Genomic DNA, 15398 nt, shown 5'->3' with positions numbered 1-15398 from the left:
TCATGACTTTACTGTTTTTTACGAGTTAATTGTGCGCGGTGTGTCCAAGACAGATTTCCCCGACCGCACAATACGACTTAACCTGATCTTATCATAGCAGAACGTGCGCATTTCACCCACCACACACGCCCCCACGTGCAATTCCAGCTACCCTGTTACTCCTCTCCCCAACCCCCACCCCTCCCTTCCTTTAAATGTTTCAGCCCACAGGGGAAGCAGCACAGCCGGTGCAGTGTTTGACCCTGGACATGGAGCTGACCGCGATGAGAGCCGCAACACTTCTGCTGCTGTTGTGCTCCTCCGCCGGAGGAGCGCAACAGTCCGCTGCTGGAAAAGCGTATTACATAGCAGCTGTAGAAATCGGTTGGGACTACGTGTACTTGGACGCTGTTGACCCAGCGCCCGACCAAAGGTGAATATGTCTTTGTTTAATTCAAACTACCCACAGACAGTTTCCAAACGCTGGTTTAGTAGAATAGAAAAATATAGAAAATTAAGTCTAGTACAATTAGGCTTCCATGCTTCCAATACAAGCTCATGTTTTAGAAAGTAACACAATTACAATTGATAAAGATGGGAACAATTGATTTAGAGGGCTGTTCATAAGTGGTTATTTTCTTATTATTTGATTTGTTTGGTTCCATTGATTTTATTATTATTTTTTTTTAAGGAGATCCAGAGATATTCCTCAAAAATACGTCAAGGCAGTTTACAGAGAGTATACAGATTCTACATACACTGTCCCCAAACCAAGGCCAGCATGGACAGGTAGGTCTCTTTTGATATTCTCCATTTTCTCAATCAATCAAATATGTCATTAGCTTTGTGTTATTTAATCATAATTTTCATTAATGGTTTAATAGTCTACTGCTATATTAATTTAATAAATAAAACAAACTAAATAATGTCCAGAACCTGAAACGGAAAGTAAAAAGTCAAATTTAGTAGTTTTACAGTCAATAATGTGATTTGAATACTGATGTTGTGGACAAATATAGCGTTTGCCTGACTTTTCAACACAAAGAACGAACAGTTCTGTTTCGGAGCGTGTACCTTTTGTCTTGAAGTAGGAGGTCATATCTATGACTTCTTTAAGAATGTTGTGTCCTTGTTATTGCAGGTATTCAAGGCCCAGTGATTGTTGCTCAGGCTGGTGAGACGGTGATGATCCACTTTAAAAACCTGGCCTCTCAGTCCTACAGTATCAGCCCTGTGGGGATCACCTACTGGAAACAGTCTGAAGGTAGGAAACCCAATGGAGGGAGCTGCTTTTTTATTAGTCAGCAGCATACTTCATTTTTTGACTCAGCATTTTGACTCATAATCACTTTTTAATGTGAAGTCCATTTTACAGTTTAGATGAGTCAATGGCAAAACACTTACTCCTACTACTTAATCCTACTTTTACAGCTTTCAGGAAAAATGTATCTTCTTACTCACATGCTTTTTTTTTTTTTTTTTTACTGAAGTCTGAAATAATTTTGGGCCCAAGAAGGAGAAAGATCCACAGAAAAGGCGATGATGTAAATGTCAAATTGCTACTAACCAGAATGATATCAGAGGCAAACAGTGTGACTTCATTAAGAGATTAAAAAACAAAGTTGACTCCTCATTCTTGGGAAATTACAGCGAGCAACGGTTATCATTATCTTGTGTGTGCAAATTTCTTGCTGCATGTTTGAGCCAAACGGCCAGTCTTACAGACTGATGACTAATGTTAGGTGCCTTTGAATTATAATACCCAACTTCAAAGGAAATAATTAATGATCCCTGATCAGAGCAGCTTTTGAAGGTTAATACCCTTCACAGAAGCCATTGGCAAATGTCCTAATGCTGCTGTAGATCCAAAGCAGCCAGTTCTTGTAAACAGCTCAGGCCTTCCTGTCACAGGGTAGATTATCATAATGGAGTTCATCATAATCTGAAAGGCTGCACCTGTCGCATATAGGAATGAGGCGTCGGATCTAATCGCAGCAGCATGTGATATCAAGATTGAAGAAAAGTGTGTGTGTGTGTGTGTACTGTAAATGATCTTGAGTCAGTGAATCCTCTTGATATGTTTTTACAGCAGTGTACATTGTTACTTTCACTTTTATTCCTGACTGTATGTTTTTTATAGGTAAAGTTCCCAAAACATAATTTTCCTAACGTTATGTTTCGTTATTTATTTGTTGTGTTCCTGCAATGTCATTGTAGGATTTTCTTTTTACCGGATTACTTGCATTCTTGTGCCACCCATTCTCCTGCTTCGACCCTCCTCTACTGCTGAATAAAATCAGAGGAGTCATGCTGCGTCTTTGTTTCCAGGAGCCGGCTATGATGACTACACAGCAGGCCATGAGAAGGAGGATGATGCCGTCTCTCCTGGAGGCTACTATAAGTACGTGTGGGAGATCAGCCCTAATGACGGTCCCACTTCCAGTGATCCAGAGTGCCTCACCTACTCCTACTCATCCCAGGTGGACACAGTCCGAGATGTGAACTCAGGACTCATCGGTGCCTTGCTCATCTGCAAAACAAGTCAGTGTGTGGTCGGGCAAAGGGTACAGACACAGCATCTAATCACACCTACAAACATGCATTACCTCTCGTCATGTCTTGTCTTTATGTAAATTATTGTTCTTTAAAGCTCTTACATTAGTGTCAGAAACCAAAGTATTTGACAATTTAAAAAAAATCAATAGTATACATTCTGTAGTTACTGAGATATTTCATTTAAAACTACAAATGTGAGCCTCATGTTGTATCAGTCATTGAAGTTCACCCAGTAGGCACCTAAATATCTGTACAAAATTCTACGGCAATCCCTCCAATACCTGTTGGGGTGTTTCAGTCCAGAACAAAGTGGTGGACCAATCGACCAACAGATCAACGTTGTCATTCCTGCACTGGATAGAGACGCTCGCAATGAGCACGGGTTTATCTGAATGTTCAGAAAAGTGAACAAAAATGTATAGGAAAAGGAATATTGGATAATAAGATGAAAACGCTCCTGTATTTTAAATTGCTCCATAGCATTGCAAGCATAGTATCACATCTTGAATCGCATGTATTTTGTGTATGTGTGTGATTTTTCCCAGGTGCCCTCACAGATGATGGCCAGAGGAGAAACCCGGCGTTTGTCCTGCTGTTTGCAGTATTTGATGAGACCAAGAGCTGGTATGGAGAGATAGGAGAGAGGAAGAGCAGAGAGAAGTTCAAGAGAAGCATCGGCAGAAAGGAATACCACACCATCAACGGATATATCAACTCTACATTACCCGGTAATGAACCAGACCGGCTATAGACGGGGAGTCTGTTCCATGAAGTCGTGTTGTAATGTTAAGTGTTGCTAACCCTTTGCTCAGTGTATCCGTGGCTGTGTTGTATGTGGCTAATTTTATCTCTCTCTGTCTGTTTGTGTGTAGGTTTGACAATGTGTCAGAGCCGTAAACATGTGTTCTGGCATCTGATTGGGATAGGCACAACTCCAGAAATCCACTCTATTCAGTTTCAGGATCACACTTTGCAGGTAATTCAAGTCTTTACAGAAAGCACTCACACATTTTAAAGAGTAAAGGAGATATTTCCTAAACTCATAAATCTAAAAAAAAATGATGATCAATCAAACCAGCAAGAGTATGCTAGATTTTGAAAGTATCAGTGCTGCCAACTCTTTTCCAGTTTAAAGCACTAGCTCCAAAAGTCTCAAAATCTAGCTAGAAAGTTGTCATGTTGGCAATTTGACAGTGCGTCCTTTCAGGCCTCCCTCTAACATTGACACTTGTATTGTTATTGTTTAGGTGTTGACCCATCGGAAAGTCACCGTTGAGATGACCCCGATGACATTCATCACTGCAGAAATGAGACCTGTTACTTTAGGCCGCTTCCTTATGAGCTGTCAGATACATGCTCACCGCCACGGTAAGAAAGACCAGATAAGTCTCCTGGACTTAGGACAATCTGTCACTCGAATCAAATGTACTTCACCTCCTCTATTTAAATGATAACTCTTGTGGTTATTGTGTGCTACTGCTCAGATGGCATGAACGCCTTCTTCACGGTGGAGAAATGCCCCGAACCTGTGATTCTGCCGGGACCCGACCTGCGTAACGTCAAACACGAGGATAACGCGGACAGCGGTGATGACTACAGTGTCGATGGCGAGGATATGTTCAACACCATAAGCTTTCAGCCTAGGAAGCAACAACTGCAAGCAAGAGCCAGCGGAGGACAGCCATCTAGGACCTGGGAGCATTACATCGCTATTGAAGAGGTCACCTGGGACTACACCCTTCGCTTCAAACTCGCAGATAGGTAGGAAAGATGGAGGAGGAGATGGAAGAAGAGTAACAGAGATTGAAAGTTGATTTGAATTCGTTGTCTTTTCTCTGTCGTCTTTGACTCATCCAGTAAGTTGCAGTCAGGATATTTGGTTGCACCTCCCCATCACCTGGACTACAAGTATACAAAGGCTGTGTATGTGGAATACACAGATGGATCTTTCACTCGGAGGAAGAACCCTGCCCCGACACTGCTGGGTCCACTTCTGAAAGGAAAAATCAACGATCAAATCTTTGTGAGTGATGACAAAAAATATTCAATTTGGTCTTATGTGCATGATCAAATATAAGCTACAAAAAGAAAAAAATCATCAGTTGTCAATCATAGAAAAACAAAAGCATAGATGTAGCGCTCTTTTTTTGGCTTTCTAATGATCTTCCATTGGTTTGAACTGTGTCTCCAGATCACGCTCAGAAACCTGGCCAGTCGCCCTTTTAACATCTACCCCAATGGCCTTACCAAGATCCTTCCACTGCATAGATCCCCCAACGGTAAGCTTAAGCAAAGACATAAACCAACAGACTAAACTCATCAATCGTTTATATCACAATCAGCAATGCGAGCTTGCAAATATACTAAAAATGTGTAATTTGGCAACACAAACGGCATGTATAAAGTTTTCAGTGTAATATGTTTTCCTACTTGTTTTTAGTGGTCTTATTCTCGTTTTATTTTCTGTTTTATCTATCTCATCACATTAAAACAGCTGCAGAGAAAGACTTGTGCTCCATGGGAGTGCCGCCCAACGGGACGTTTAGCTACGTTTGGAGGCTAACATTAGATGATGGACCCTTGGAGGGAGACCACCAGTGTCTGACCCAGCTGTATCAGAGCACCGTCTCCCGAGAGAGGGACTTGGCCTCCGGGCTGGTGGGCACCCTGCTCATCTGCAAACACAACACCATGGACACCAGAGGACGTCTGGTGAGAAGAACGTCTCTATAACAATAGTAAACATAGCGCAATGTTGAATGGATTATTTGAAAAAGTCCCACTGTGTTCTCTCTCACCTGCACTAATGTAATATAACACCCTCTGTCTCTTTCACTGAATCTACTGCTGCATGCAGTTGGGCCCAGACAAAGAGTGGAGCCTGATATTTGCTGTGTTTGATGAGAACAGAAGTTGGTACTTCAACGAAAACATGCAGAAGTCCAGCCAAACCTCCTGGAACATCACAGACCCTAAATTCTACAGCTCTAATGTCATTTACAGTAAGATAATTCACAGTGTCATTTGATACATTATTTTGAAAATATTTGATGATATTTTAAAGGGATTCTGCTTTAAAGGGATTCTTTCTATTCATTCTCTATGTCCACACAAACATTACTTTATTTGGTTTTATTCTTATTTGTATGATTGTTGTTATTCGTATGATCAGCCCATTATACATTGATTCATCACACCATCAATTTAATAACTCTTAATTTCCTTTTAACTCCAGGTATAAACGGCGACATGTTCGGCGGGCGACAGTTTGTGGTGTCTCAAACGGACGTTGCCTTCTGGCATGTGGCCTATGTGGGCACCCAGAGTGACTTCCTCTCTGTTTACTTCACTGGAAACCTCTTTGAGTACCAAGGCCTTTACCAGTCCGTCCTCACCCTCTTCCCCATGACTGCCATAACCGTTCCAATGGAAACCGTGCTGATGGGTGAGACTGACGTCTTATTTGTTAGATAATGTTGGTGGGTGTAACCACATTTTAAATAACTCATTAATTGAATACTTGGAATCTATGGTGCTGAAGGTCACCGTAATATAAGTACCTTTTAGCTGGAAATTTTGGCTATTTGTGCTTTGGAAGGTAAGCTTGGCTGACTCTACTGTATGGCTTGACTGCAGTTGCTAACAGGTGCTAGCTTCACATTTTAGTGCAGAGCTTCGTCAAGAGAGCTTTGGCAAACTCGGTAGCTTTCAAATTTCCATTTGTCTTATTTTTCTACAACAAACTTACAAAAACAAAGAGCATAATCAGAATAATTTCCAAGACACTATAACCAAATATATATTGTACACGTAAGATGTGTTGTACAGTCCGATGAAGTAGCCAGGGTTCAGTAGCTGAAACATAAAAATGCTGCTTTCCTGAAGCACTGACATGCCTCGATGTTGAGAAATTTGACAGCTGCAGATCTTGACTTATTGATGCACATCAACGCATCAGGATACTGCTGATATGGGGTCTTGTATAGAAATATATATTGTTTTGATGAGTCATGCTTCTCGGATTGTGTGTCGCTCTTGAGTCATAAATTGTCTTCTCCCAGGTGAGTGGGAGATCAGTGCCTATGATGGCAGCCTCAAGAGCAAGGGGATGAGCATCCGCTACAGCGTACGTCATAGCGACGATGGAGACCGAGTTGATCATGACGAGATTGAAGGCGATTACTTTGACTATGTCGATCAGCCAGATCTACAGCCGAGGGGCAGAAGATCTAAAAATCGCACAGTGTTGGTTCCAGTGTGTGAGAAACCCCTCGCGAATAACAATACTCAATCAGGAAACACTTCCAGTCAAAATGCCATTTGTAATAAAACTGAGGGGACTGCGGGTGAACAACATTCAGCATCTCAGCTGAAGGAAGTGACTGCAACATCACCAGAAGAAGAGGGAGGAATCCCACAGGATATCTTGGAGGAAATAGAGAGAGATGGGGAGCGGACAGTTTCTCTGAATGGGACTGAACCTGGAGTAGAGGGAGGTGGCAGGCACAGGAGACAAGCGGACGGCAACTGGACAGATGTAGATATCGGTTCTGGAGCCTCAGAAGAAGAAGGACCTGAGCTAGAGATTGGAGAAGAAGCGGCTAAAGATAGGACTGAGGCTGGTGCCGAGGTAAAAGCTGAGGAAAGGAAAGAAGCGTCAAGTGTGAATAATGGGACGAATGGAAAGCTCGAAGAGAGCAACGAGATCTTACTTGACAGCAATCCACAGCTGAACGAGAAGGACTCAACTGTAGGGCTAAGCAATTCAGAAGAGATGGATCAAAACATAGTCCCACAAAACCACATCCGGTCTGAACCTGAACGACTTACAGTAGATCTGCCAGATCTGGAATACAACTACACTGTTAATAACAACGTCACAACAGGAATTGATCTGTCCCTCGAGTATGATGACTACGAACAAGAGGTACTATTTTCCGTGTGTATGTCTTTTGTACATTCATTAAGTATATATATATCCATATATTGGCTACTGTCACAAATCGAAACACACCCCCCTCAACCGCAGCAAATGCTAAATTTGATCATAGGTGAACGGCACATCAGATATACTTGCTTTGGATTACATGGACCTGCGCTCCGGAGACACCAGCCATCGCAAAGTCTACTACATTGCTGCTGAGGAGATCAGCTGGGACTACGGCATCAGAAAACCACACCAGTTAATCAAACCCAGGTAGGAATGATATTTCATCCAGGTACCCGTGCAGGACCTTAACATTGTTTTGTGGAAAATTAAAAAATGTGCCTACCTGCACCGCTAAAGGTCGCTAACATGCTTAACATGTTATTTTCTGTATCTTTAATCTGTACATAAACAAAAATGTGAAATTGCACAATTTGTGGTTTTATGCTTATTGAATGGTCTCCCGGCTCAAGCTCCACAACAAATGCACAGTCATGAGTTTTATCAATCTATTTCATTGTTGTTTTTTTCTCTCCTTCTGTCCTTAATAAACTAAAATGCTAAATGTTAGGATGTCTCATTTTTAATATACTAATGTTGACATGTTAGCGTGATAAAAAGCTAAACATCAACATGATCACATGCAATGGTTATTGCATGCTTTAAGCATGTTACCATGCTAATGTTGGTTCGTTAGCATGCTAATATCCTGTTGATTTAGGAATCAACATTTTTTTTATCCAACATTTTTCTTTTGTGGTGTTAGGAGCCTTACTTCATTTAATTTGTGTTTGTTGGAACTAGGTGATGCTTTGGATAATTTCTTTATTATGTTATTATTTGACATGGATCAAATAAAAAGAAGAAGACACATTTCACAATTACAAAAGATTTATTTTTATTTTTTATTCATTCTAATCCCAATGTGTAAAGCAGCAGTATTGATTCAACTCCTCTTTTTAGAGAGATGCGTCGAGGGATGAGGAAGTTCCTGCCAGATTATAAGAAGGTGGTGTTTCGGGCCTACAGCGATAAAGACTTCCTACTTCCTGTAAGCAGAGGAGAGCCCCAACAACACCTGGGAATCATGGGACCTTTCATCAGAGCTGAGATTAATGGTGTCCTCACTGTGAGTGATATTGTCCCTGAGCAAAATAAAAGAATATTGAATGATTTAGTAAATAATACTAACTTTTTATTGGTGAATGTGTCTTATTCAAGGTGGTCTTCAAGAACAAGGCATCCAGGCCTTACTCCTTTCACCTTCAGGGGGTCTATGACCGCAGCCAGGGGGCCGGCATCGACCAAACCCATGCCTCCTCTGCTCCACCCGGGGTCCCAGGAGAGCCTGTGGCCCCTGGGGAGGCACGGCAATATACCTGGAGAGTAACCAGCAAACAAGGACCAACCAACACTCAATTTGCCTGCAAGACTGGGGCTTACTACTCCACTGTGGATAAGGTCTGGATAGGTCTTTGCCTTAAGCCTGTTCCTACTTTATCTTCCATAGATATACAGTGTTTACTGTCTGTATTCATTTGTACAAATTCTTATCCAAAATGTATTTCCTTGCACGGAAATCAAATGGCAATCACAAATGAAATAGTTATTAATGCTAATAGTCTTGAGCTATAGTTACATGACAAGAAGAAAATTTCTTTTCTATGTTCCAGGAGAAGGACCTTCATTCAGGTCTGATTGGTCCACTGGTGATCTGTAAATCCGGTATTCTCCAGACGCGTCAGAACACGCAGCCAGACGTCCAGGAGTTCGCCCTCCTCTTCCACACCTTTGATGAAACTAAAAGCTGGTACATGGAGGAGAACCTGCGGCGGCACTGTGCTCCGCCCTGTCAGGCCAACACTGAGGACCCCTGGTACCACACCAGCAATAAGTTTGCAGGTGGAGAAAAATGGTTGATTGTTGGTGTCATGTTGTAATGAGCGAACTCTAATCTCAAACTCAAAAATGTAATCTCAGAAATAATGCCTGCGTTCTTCCATAGCAATAAACGGTTATGTGGCAGAGACACTTCCTGGTCTGTTGGTCGCCCAGCACCAGCTCGTCAGGTGGCACCTTCTGAATGTTGGAAGTGATGGAGAGTACCACGCTGTGCAGTTCCATGGTTTACCTTTCACTGTTCACACCGGAAAGGAACACCGTATGGGGGTCTACAACCTCTTCCCTGGTAAACACAGACACACGCATAAAGAGACGCATTACACTTCGATCATGCAAACTCTCTGTTCATGTGTTGCATAAAAACATGCAACACATGAACAGATGTTTACCCCTGCATTTGCAGATTTGAGTTATTATGATTCCTGTCCGTATTTTTACGGAGTGAAAAAATGTAATCATAGAAAATAATCTAGCTTCCATCTTTTTATTGTCTCTGTTTTAAGTAATTATCTTACTTGCACTCTGAATGCCTTATTCTTGACTATTATTTCATGTGTTACATTGCCCTATGTCACTCAGGGGTGTTTGGCACGGTGGAGATGAGACCCCCCACAGTCGGCACGTGGCTTGTGGAGTGCACTATCGGAGACTACCAGCTGGCCGGCATGAGGGCTAAACTACTGGTCTATAATCCACGTAGGTACACCGAGTGGCTCATATCTGTGAAACATATCTGTATAATATTAATATTTAGAATGTCATTTTATAGCTAAACAGAGCAGTAATGGTGGATTCACTGTAGGTGGTTTTTTTTGCCATACTAGCATCAACGTCGGGATAAATGTGTCGCTCCAATTTTCCACCTTTCCAACAGTCCGGTTCATTTGGACTTGTGACAACAATGTTGTCACGAAATGAGCTTCCTCCGTAGGGTGGCCGGGCTCAGCCTTAGAGATAGGGTAAGGAGCTCGGTCATCAGGAGTCGAGCCGCTACTCCTTCGTTAAAGGAGTCAGCTGAGGTGATTCGGGCATCTAATTAGGATGCCTCCTGGACGCCTCCCACTGGAGGTTTTCCAGGCACGTCCAACTGGGAAGAGACCCCGGGGAAGACCCAGAACACGCTGGAGGGATTACATCTCCCAGCTGGCCTGGGAACGCCCCGGGATCCCCCAGAATGAGCTGGAACATGTTGCCGGTGAGAGGGAGGTCTGAGTCAGCCTGCTTGGCCTGTTGCCACCGCGACCCGACCCCGGATAAGCGGAAGAAAATGGATGGATGGATGGACAACAATGTTGTCAGTGCAATTTTCATCACATTGTGTGTATGTCAGTGGCATTCCCCACATCTTCCACACTTTAAAGTATTTTGTGTAATTTATGGGGCTTTTTATTAATTCATGCACTTCCCATATTGCAAAATTGAATATCTGAAGTAAACCTGTAGATTCCCACTTTTCATCATTTCCAGAAATGTGAAAACAGATATGTAGTTCTGTACTGTCCAGATGTGTTCAGTGCACAGAAAAGGATTTGTGGAAGGCAATATTGAGTTGGAATTTTCACATGCAGGATGTGTCTTGCCTCTGGGGATGAAATCAGGAAGGATCAAGGATTCCCAGATTACAGCATCAGATCACATAGGTAAGACAGTGTTTTTTATTTAAAAGGGTAAGACCCACAATATTTGTCAATATTTGTAGAGAGAGGAAGTGCTTACCACAAATGCTCAGTGTGCTGAGAATGAAAGTCCCAGTCTTGTGGCCACCAAGTAGCTTTATGAAATCTGAAAGCCAGGAAATTAGCCACGCTGAGTTGGATTATAACCGTGTTTACACACGTGTTTCCAGATAACTGGGAGCCGAGGCTGGCGAGGCTGGAGCAGTCGGGTTTCATCAATGCCTGGATGGGCAGAAACAAAATGTCATGGATACAAGTAAGATATACAGCCGTTCTCCTGTTAACCATTGCACAACAATGCTATATTGTGTAGTGTGCGAATGCGAGATCTGAATTGAGTATTATTTTTATAATATCCTTGTGTAAAACAGAAACACAGTGAAACGTGCTGTAATGTGTGTTATTAGGTTGACCTTCAGAGGCCCACCCTGTTGCACGCTGTGCAGACACAGGGAGTCAGTTACAAGCTGAGGGACAACTACATAGCAATCTTCCGCATCTCCTACAGCCTGGACCAAGAGACGTGGACCACCTACAAAGGAAACCGGCAGAACAAAGTTTGTCTTCTGCTGTTACTAGTATTACATGTACCAAGAGGCACTAGTGGTCTCTAATTGCAGCTGCATAAACATGACATCATGCGGTTTCATTGTAAAATGAATACAGTAAAGGCAACAGATTGTTCAATGTAATGGGTTGCCTATCTCAAGCACGTTTCAATGATCCTTGAAGTTTAAACTGAATTGTTTGCATGGCTCTGGTTTAGGCATTTTATGGCAACATGGACAGCTCCAAGGTGAAAGACAACCCCTTCTCTCCACCATTTGTGGCTCGCTACGTCAGGATTCATCCGGTAAACTTTGTGAAAACGCCTGCTCTCCGCCTGGAGCTGCTGGGCTGCGATCTCAACAGTGAGTTACACCGGCAGCAGCAGAATTTATCGCAGAGTTCATTTGATCTGTATGAAAGTGCAGAGAACGACTCTTATATGTGTGTTTGTGCGTGTGAGCAGGCTGCTCTCTCCCTCTCGGGCTCCAGAAGAGGCTGATTCCTGACGCCAGCTTTAGTGCTTCCTCGTTTTATTCATCTCTGCTGCGTAGCTGGAGCCCCGGCCTCGCTCGCCTCCACCAGGAAGGCAGCGCCAACGCCTGGAGGCCAAAGGTGAACACGAATAACACAAATGCTGTCTATTTGTCTAATGTAATTTATACCACTAGTTAAAGAGTAACTGACAGGAATAATTTGACATTCATGTAAATACGCTTGATCACTTTCCTTCCAAGAGTTGGATGAAAAGATTGACACCATTTCTGCTGAATATGAAGCTACAACCAGAGGAGACACTTAGCTTAGCTTAGCATGAACACTGACAGCAGAGGGGAACAGCTAGCTTAGCTCACAAGTCTGCATTGATGATAGGTAGGGTCAAAAGTGTGCTCCGTTGCAACCACGCTTAGCAATGATGTCATTGATATTAGTCGTTAGCTCTCTCACATTGTGATGGGAACCAGAGATTATAAGACTTACCACCCTTTCGCTCTCCTCTTTCTTTCTTATTATTGTTTTGTTCTCTAGTTCCTCCTCCTCAGCTTAACATTTCCACTCTTTGCAGCACTGAACCGTAGAGGTGTGAATCATCGCTCCGTCAAACTGTTGAGCTGTTATTAAAGGTCACACGCCAATCAGTAGCACTTGTGATCCATGGCTGGAGGTCAACCACTGTGTGCCAACTATTCTCTAGAATAGCAACCTGAAAGGGCTGTAATGGCCTAAACAGATGGGCAACAGTAGCTTCATTTTTCAATGTTCTCAACATCAGGCTAAACAGGAAAACGTGTTCCAGGAAACAGAATGAAATGGGATGGCCTGGATTTACTTTTCCTTGTGTAAAAATGTGAGAGCTGTGATTTAAGATAGGGTTTAACTTTGGGTCATTTTTGTTTGTTGGGGCTTTTCTTTGCATGTCAGTTGAAACCAGAAGTGATCATAAATGTTGGTTAAATGAATTAAAATGGGAACAAAATCCCCTCATTAACTGTTGGTTGATGTTTGGTTTTGCAGTGTGCGGCCACATCATGTCAGTGGAAAAAGATGCACTGCCAGAAACACTTTCCTAGGTTATAAGTTTCCTAATCGTATTGTGGGAGAGGAAGTGGTGTGGTGTTCCCTTTGGTCATCCCTACATCTGTTTTTTGTTTTCATTTGCTCGGCCTACTTCTACCTCGTTCAGAAACTGGTATCTATTTATTTGTGTTTCATGAGATGTCCTTTATTTTATTTTATGCATTACACTTCTGGCTTTCATATTTCTGCTCATATCATTTCATAATCACATGATCTTCGTGTAGTTCTCATTTGGAGACGGTGAATATACTTTGTGAAAATCAAATCAGTGAACAGAACAAAATGAATAAATACAGACCCTGGTATACCTGTTTGCAGATCTGTTTTTTCCTTTGTAAGATCTAGAAATGTTTCCTCTGCTCTTTTCTGCCCAGAACAACAACCCTCACGAGTGGCTGCAGGTTGACTTGGGGAAAGTAAAACGCATTACAGGGGTCGTAACCCAAGGAGCACGATCAGTGTTTACCCAAATGATGGTGACCGAGTTCTCAGTCACCGTCAGTCATGATGGTCACTCCTGGAGCAGTGTGTTGGAGGAGAGCTCCCAAAGAGAAAAGGTACACATCCCAGTTTACCAATAAAAGAAGGCCAGTGATACTCATTTCACGTATTCCTTCACTGGATCATCGATTCAGAAGGCCTAATCTGTCGCACAGTTTCCTTACTGCTACACAGGTGGATGAGTCACTCTGTGTTATGGAGCTGACAACCCACCAAAGGCATCCTATTGAAGTGTGTTAGTGACACACAGTCTTCTGTGTTAATTTAATTCATCGATTCATTTCCTGTTTCTCTATTTTTGTTTTTCTTTCCTCAGATCTTCACAGGAAACAACGAGTCAGACGATGAAGCTCTCACCGTTTTTGATCCTCCTCTGTTCGGCCGCTACCTCCGCATCCACCCGCGGGGTTGGATCAATGACATCGCCCTGCGTCTGGAGGTCCTGGGCTGTGACACACAGCAGGGGCCCTGACAACTCACCAACGCCACGCAGCAACATTTTAGTAGCGTAATGTATCCTGGTTTCATTTTGAAATTCTTTTTAAGAGCACTTAAGTTATATATGACATGAAGCTGTTTGTATAAGAGAAGCTATTTGTTCTGTTCGACATTTTTTATTTAGCAAAGAATCTTGTTTGATGTCATTTTAAAAAGGATCTCTAACGTTGGTAGAAATCTATTTTAAGATGTGAATTTAAACAGAGCCACAGTTTTTAAAACACAGCTAAGGAACACAGTAGGCTATTTGCTTTGCTTTCACTTCAGAGCAAACCTTTTGAATGTAAACGTGTGTAAATATTTCAGATGGATGTATAAAGTTTGAATGTTTGATGTATATTGTTGGAAAAGTTAGTATTAATGTATTTTTCTGCTTTATTAGAGTTTATATAAACGATGAATCTCAAAGGGTTTCACTAACATTTATTTATCGCCTCGTTGTGACGTCGTCTTTTGCTCACAAACACAAAAACAGGACACACACACACACACACACACAAACACACACTTCTGTTCCAGCAAAATTCAATTGTTTGCTTTCAAAACTCTTAACCAAGTTCAGGTGTGTGTTTGAACATTTGAACATCTTCAAACAAGGTCGCTTCTAAGCAATAAGAAACACCTCTCGATGCACTGCTTCCTGTCCTGGTCTTCATGTCCGTGTCAGGAGAGGATGTAGCCCTTTCTTCCCTCCTTCCCTTCTTCCAGCACATTATCTCTGTTCGTTCTTTGTCCCATCTGTCTTTAACTTGTCCAAAATGTTCATGAACTGTTATTCTGGCTTATCCACCTCCACCAGGCCCTCCCTGCAGAAACAATGAACAGTTCTGCTCCAACATTGTCGTTCACAGCCGAGGATGAAATGAACAACGCGGTGTGTGCACGTTTTAAAGTTGTGCATTTTTGGCCAGACTGTGTGAAACATAAAAACAAGAGTAGCCTTTATCACCTCATTATCAGCGCAGGAAGTGTGCAGGCAGTGGCTGTGTTTTGTTTTGAGAACAGGACATATGTTGGCAGAGACGTGGCAGCAGCACATTCGTGCCTGGCTGTCACACTTTATCTTTCTGAAAACAATAACATACCGACTGTAATCTCAAGCTCAGCAACAGGCTGAGCACCTGTAAACAGGTCCAACTGACTAATGGTTAATACACGTGATCTGAACAGAATGAAACATAAGTGAGCAGAGGCCATGGCCTGCTGCCCAGGTGTGATTACCCATCAGCAGCAGC

The 15398-nt window shown here is 42.5% G+C and overlaps 1 protein-coding gene across 1 annotated transcript; it reads left to right on the top strand.

Annotated features, from left to right (window-relative positions):
* The first annotated feature begins 210 nt into the window (after positions 1-210).
* On the top strand, positions 211-14571 carry f8 (coagulation factor VIII, procoagulant component). The gene is made up of 27 exons (XM_031862843.1): positions 211-412; positions 671-768; positions 1121-1243; positions 2308-2520; positions 3081-3263; positions 3408-3511; positions 3783-3903; positions 4020-4296; positions 4393-4558; positions 4727-4814; positions 5030-5247; positions 5393-5537; positions 5771-5980; positions 6597-7462; positions 7587-7732; positions 8426-8591; positions 8684-8923; positions 9136-9364; positions 9468-9650; positions 9944-10060; positions 10933-11004; positions 11211-11296; positions 11448-11597; positions 11807-11951; positions 12053-12201; positions 13539-13721; positions 13982-14571. The coding sequence occupies exons 1-27, from the start codon at positions 249-251 to the stop codon at positions 14135-14137; spliced, it is 4998 nt and encodes a 1665-aa protein (XP_031718703.1). The 5' UTR covers positions 211-248; the 3' UTR covers positions 14138-14571.
* Positions 14572-15398: the final 827 nt, after the last annotated feature.

This window comes from Anarrhichthys ocellatus, unplaced genomic scaffold (genome assembly GCF_004355925.1).
Source record: "Anarrhichthys ocellatus isolate YVR2014 unplaced genomic scaffold, GSC_Weel_1.0 scaffold27, whole genome shotgun sequence".
NCBI lineage: Eukaryota > Metazoa > Chordata > Actinopteri > Perciformes > Anarhichadidae > Anarrhichthys > Anarrhichthys ocellatus.
This window is presented reverse-complemented; position numbering and strand designations above follow the sequence as displayed.

Coding starts and splice junctions, on each gene's coding strand:
- f8 (XM_031862843.1), top strand. CDS start 249: ATGGAGCTGACCGCGATGAGAGCCGCAACACTTCTGCTGCTGTTGTGC. Junction 5,981..6,596: donor AATGGAAACCGTGCTGATGG/GTGAGACTGACG, acceptor GTCTTCTCCCAG/GTGAGTGGGAGATCAGTGCC. Junction 7,463..7,586: donor ATGATGACTACGAACAAGAG/GTACTATTTTCC, acceptor ATTTGATCATAG/GTGAACGGCACATCAGATAT.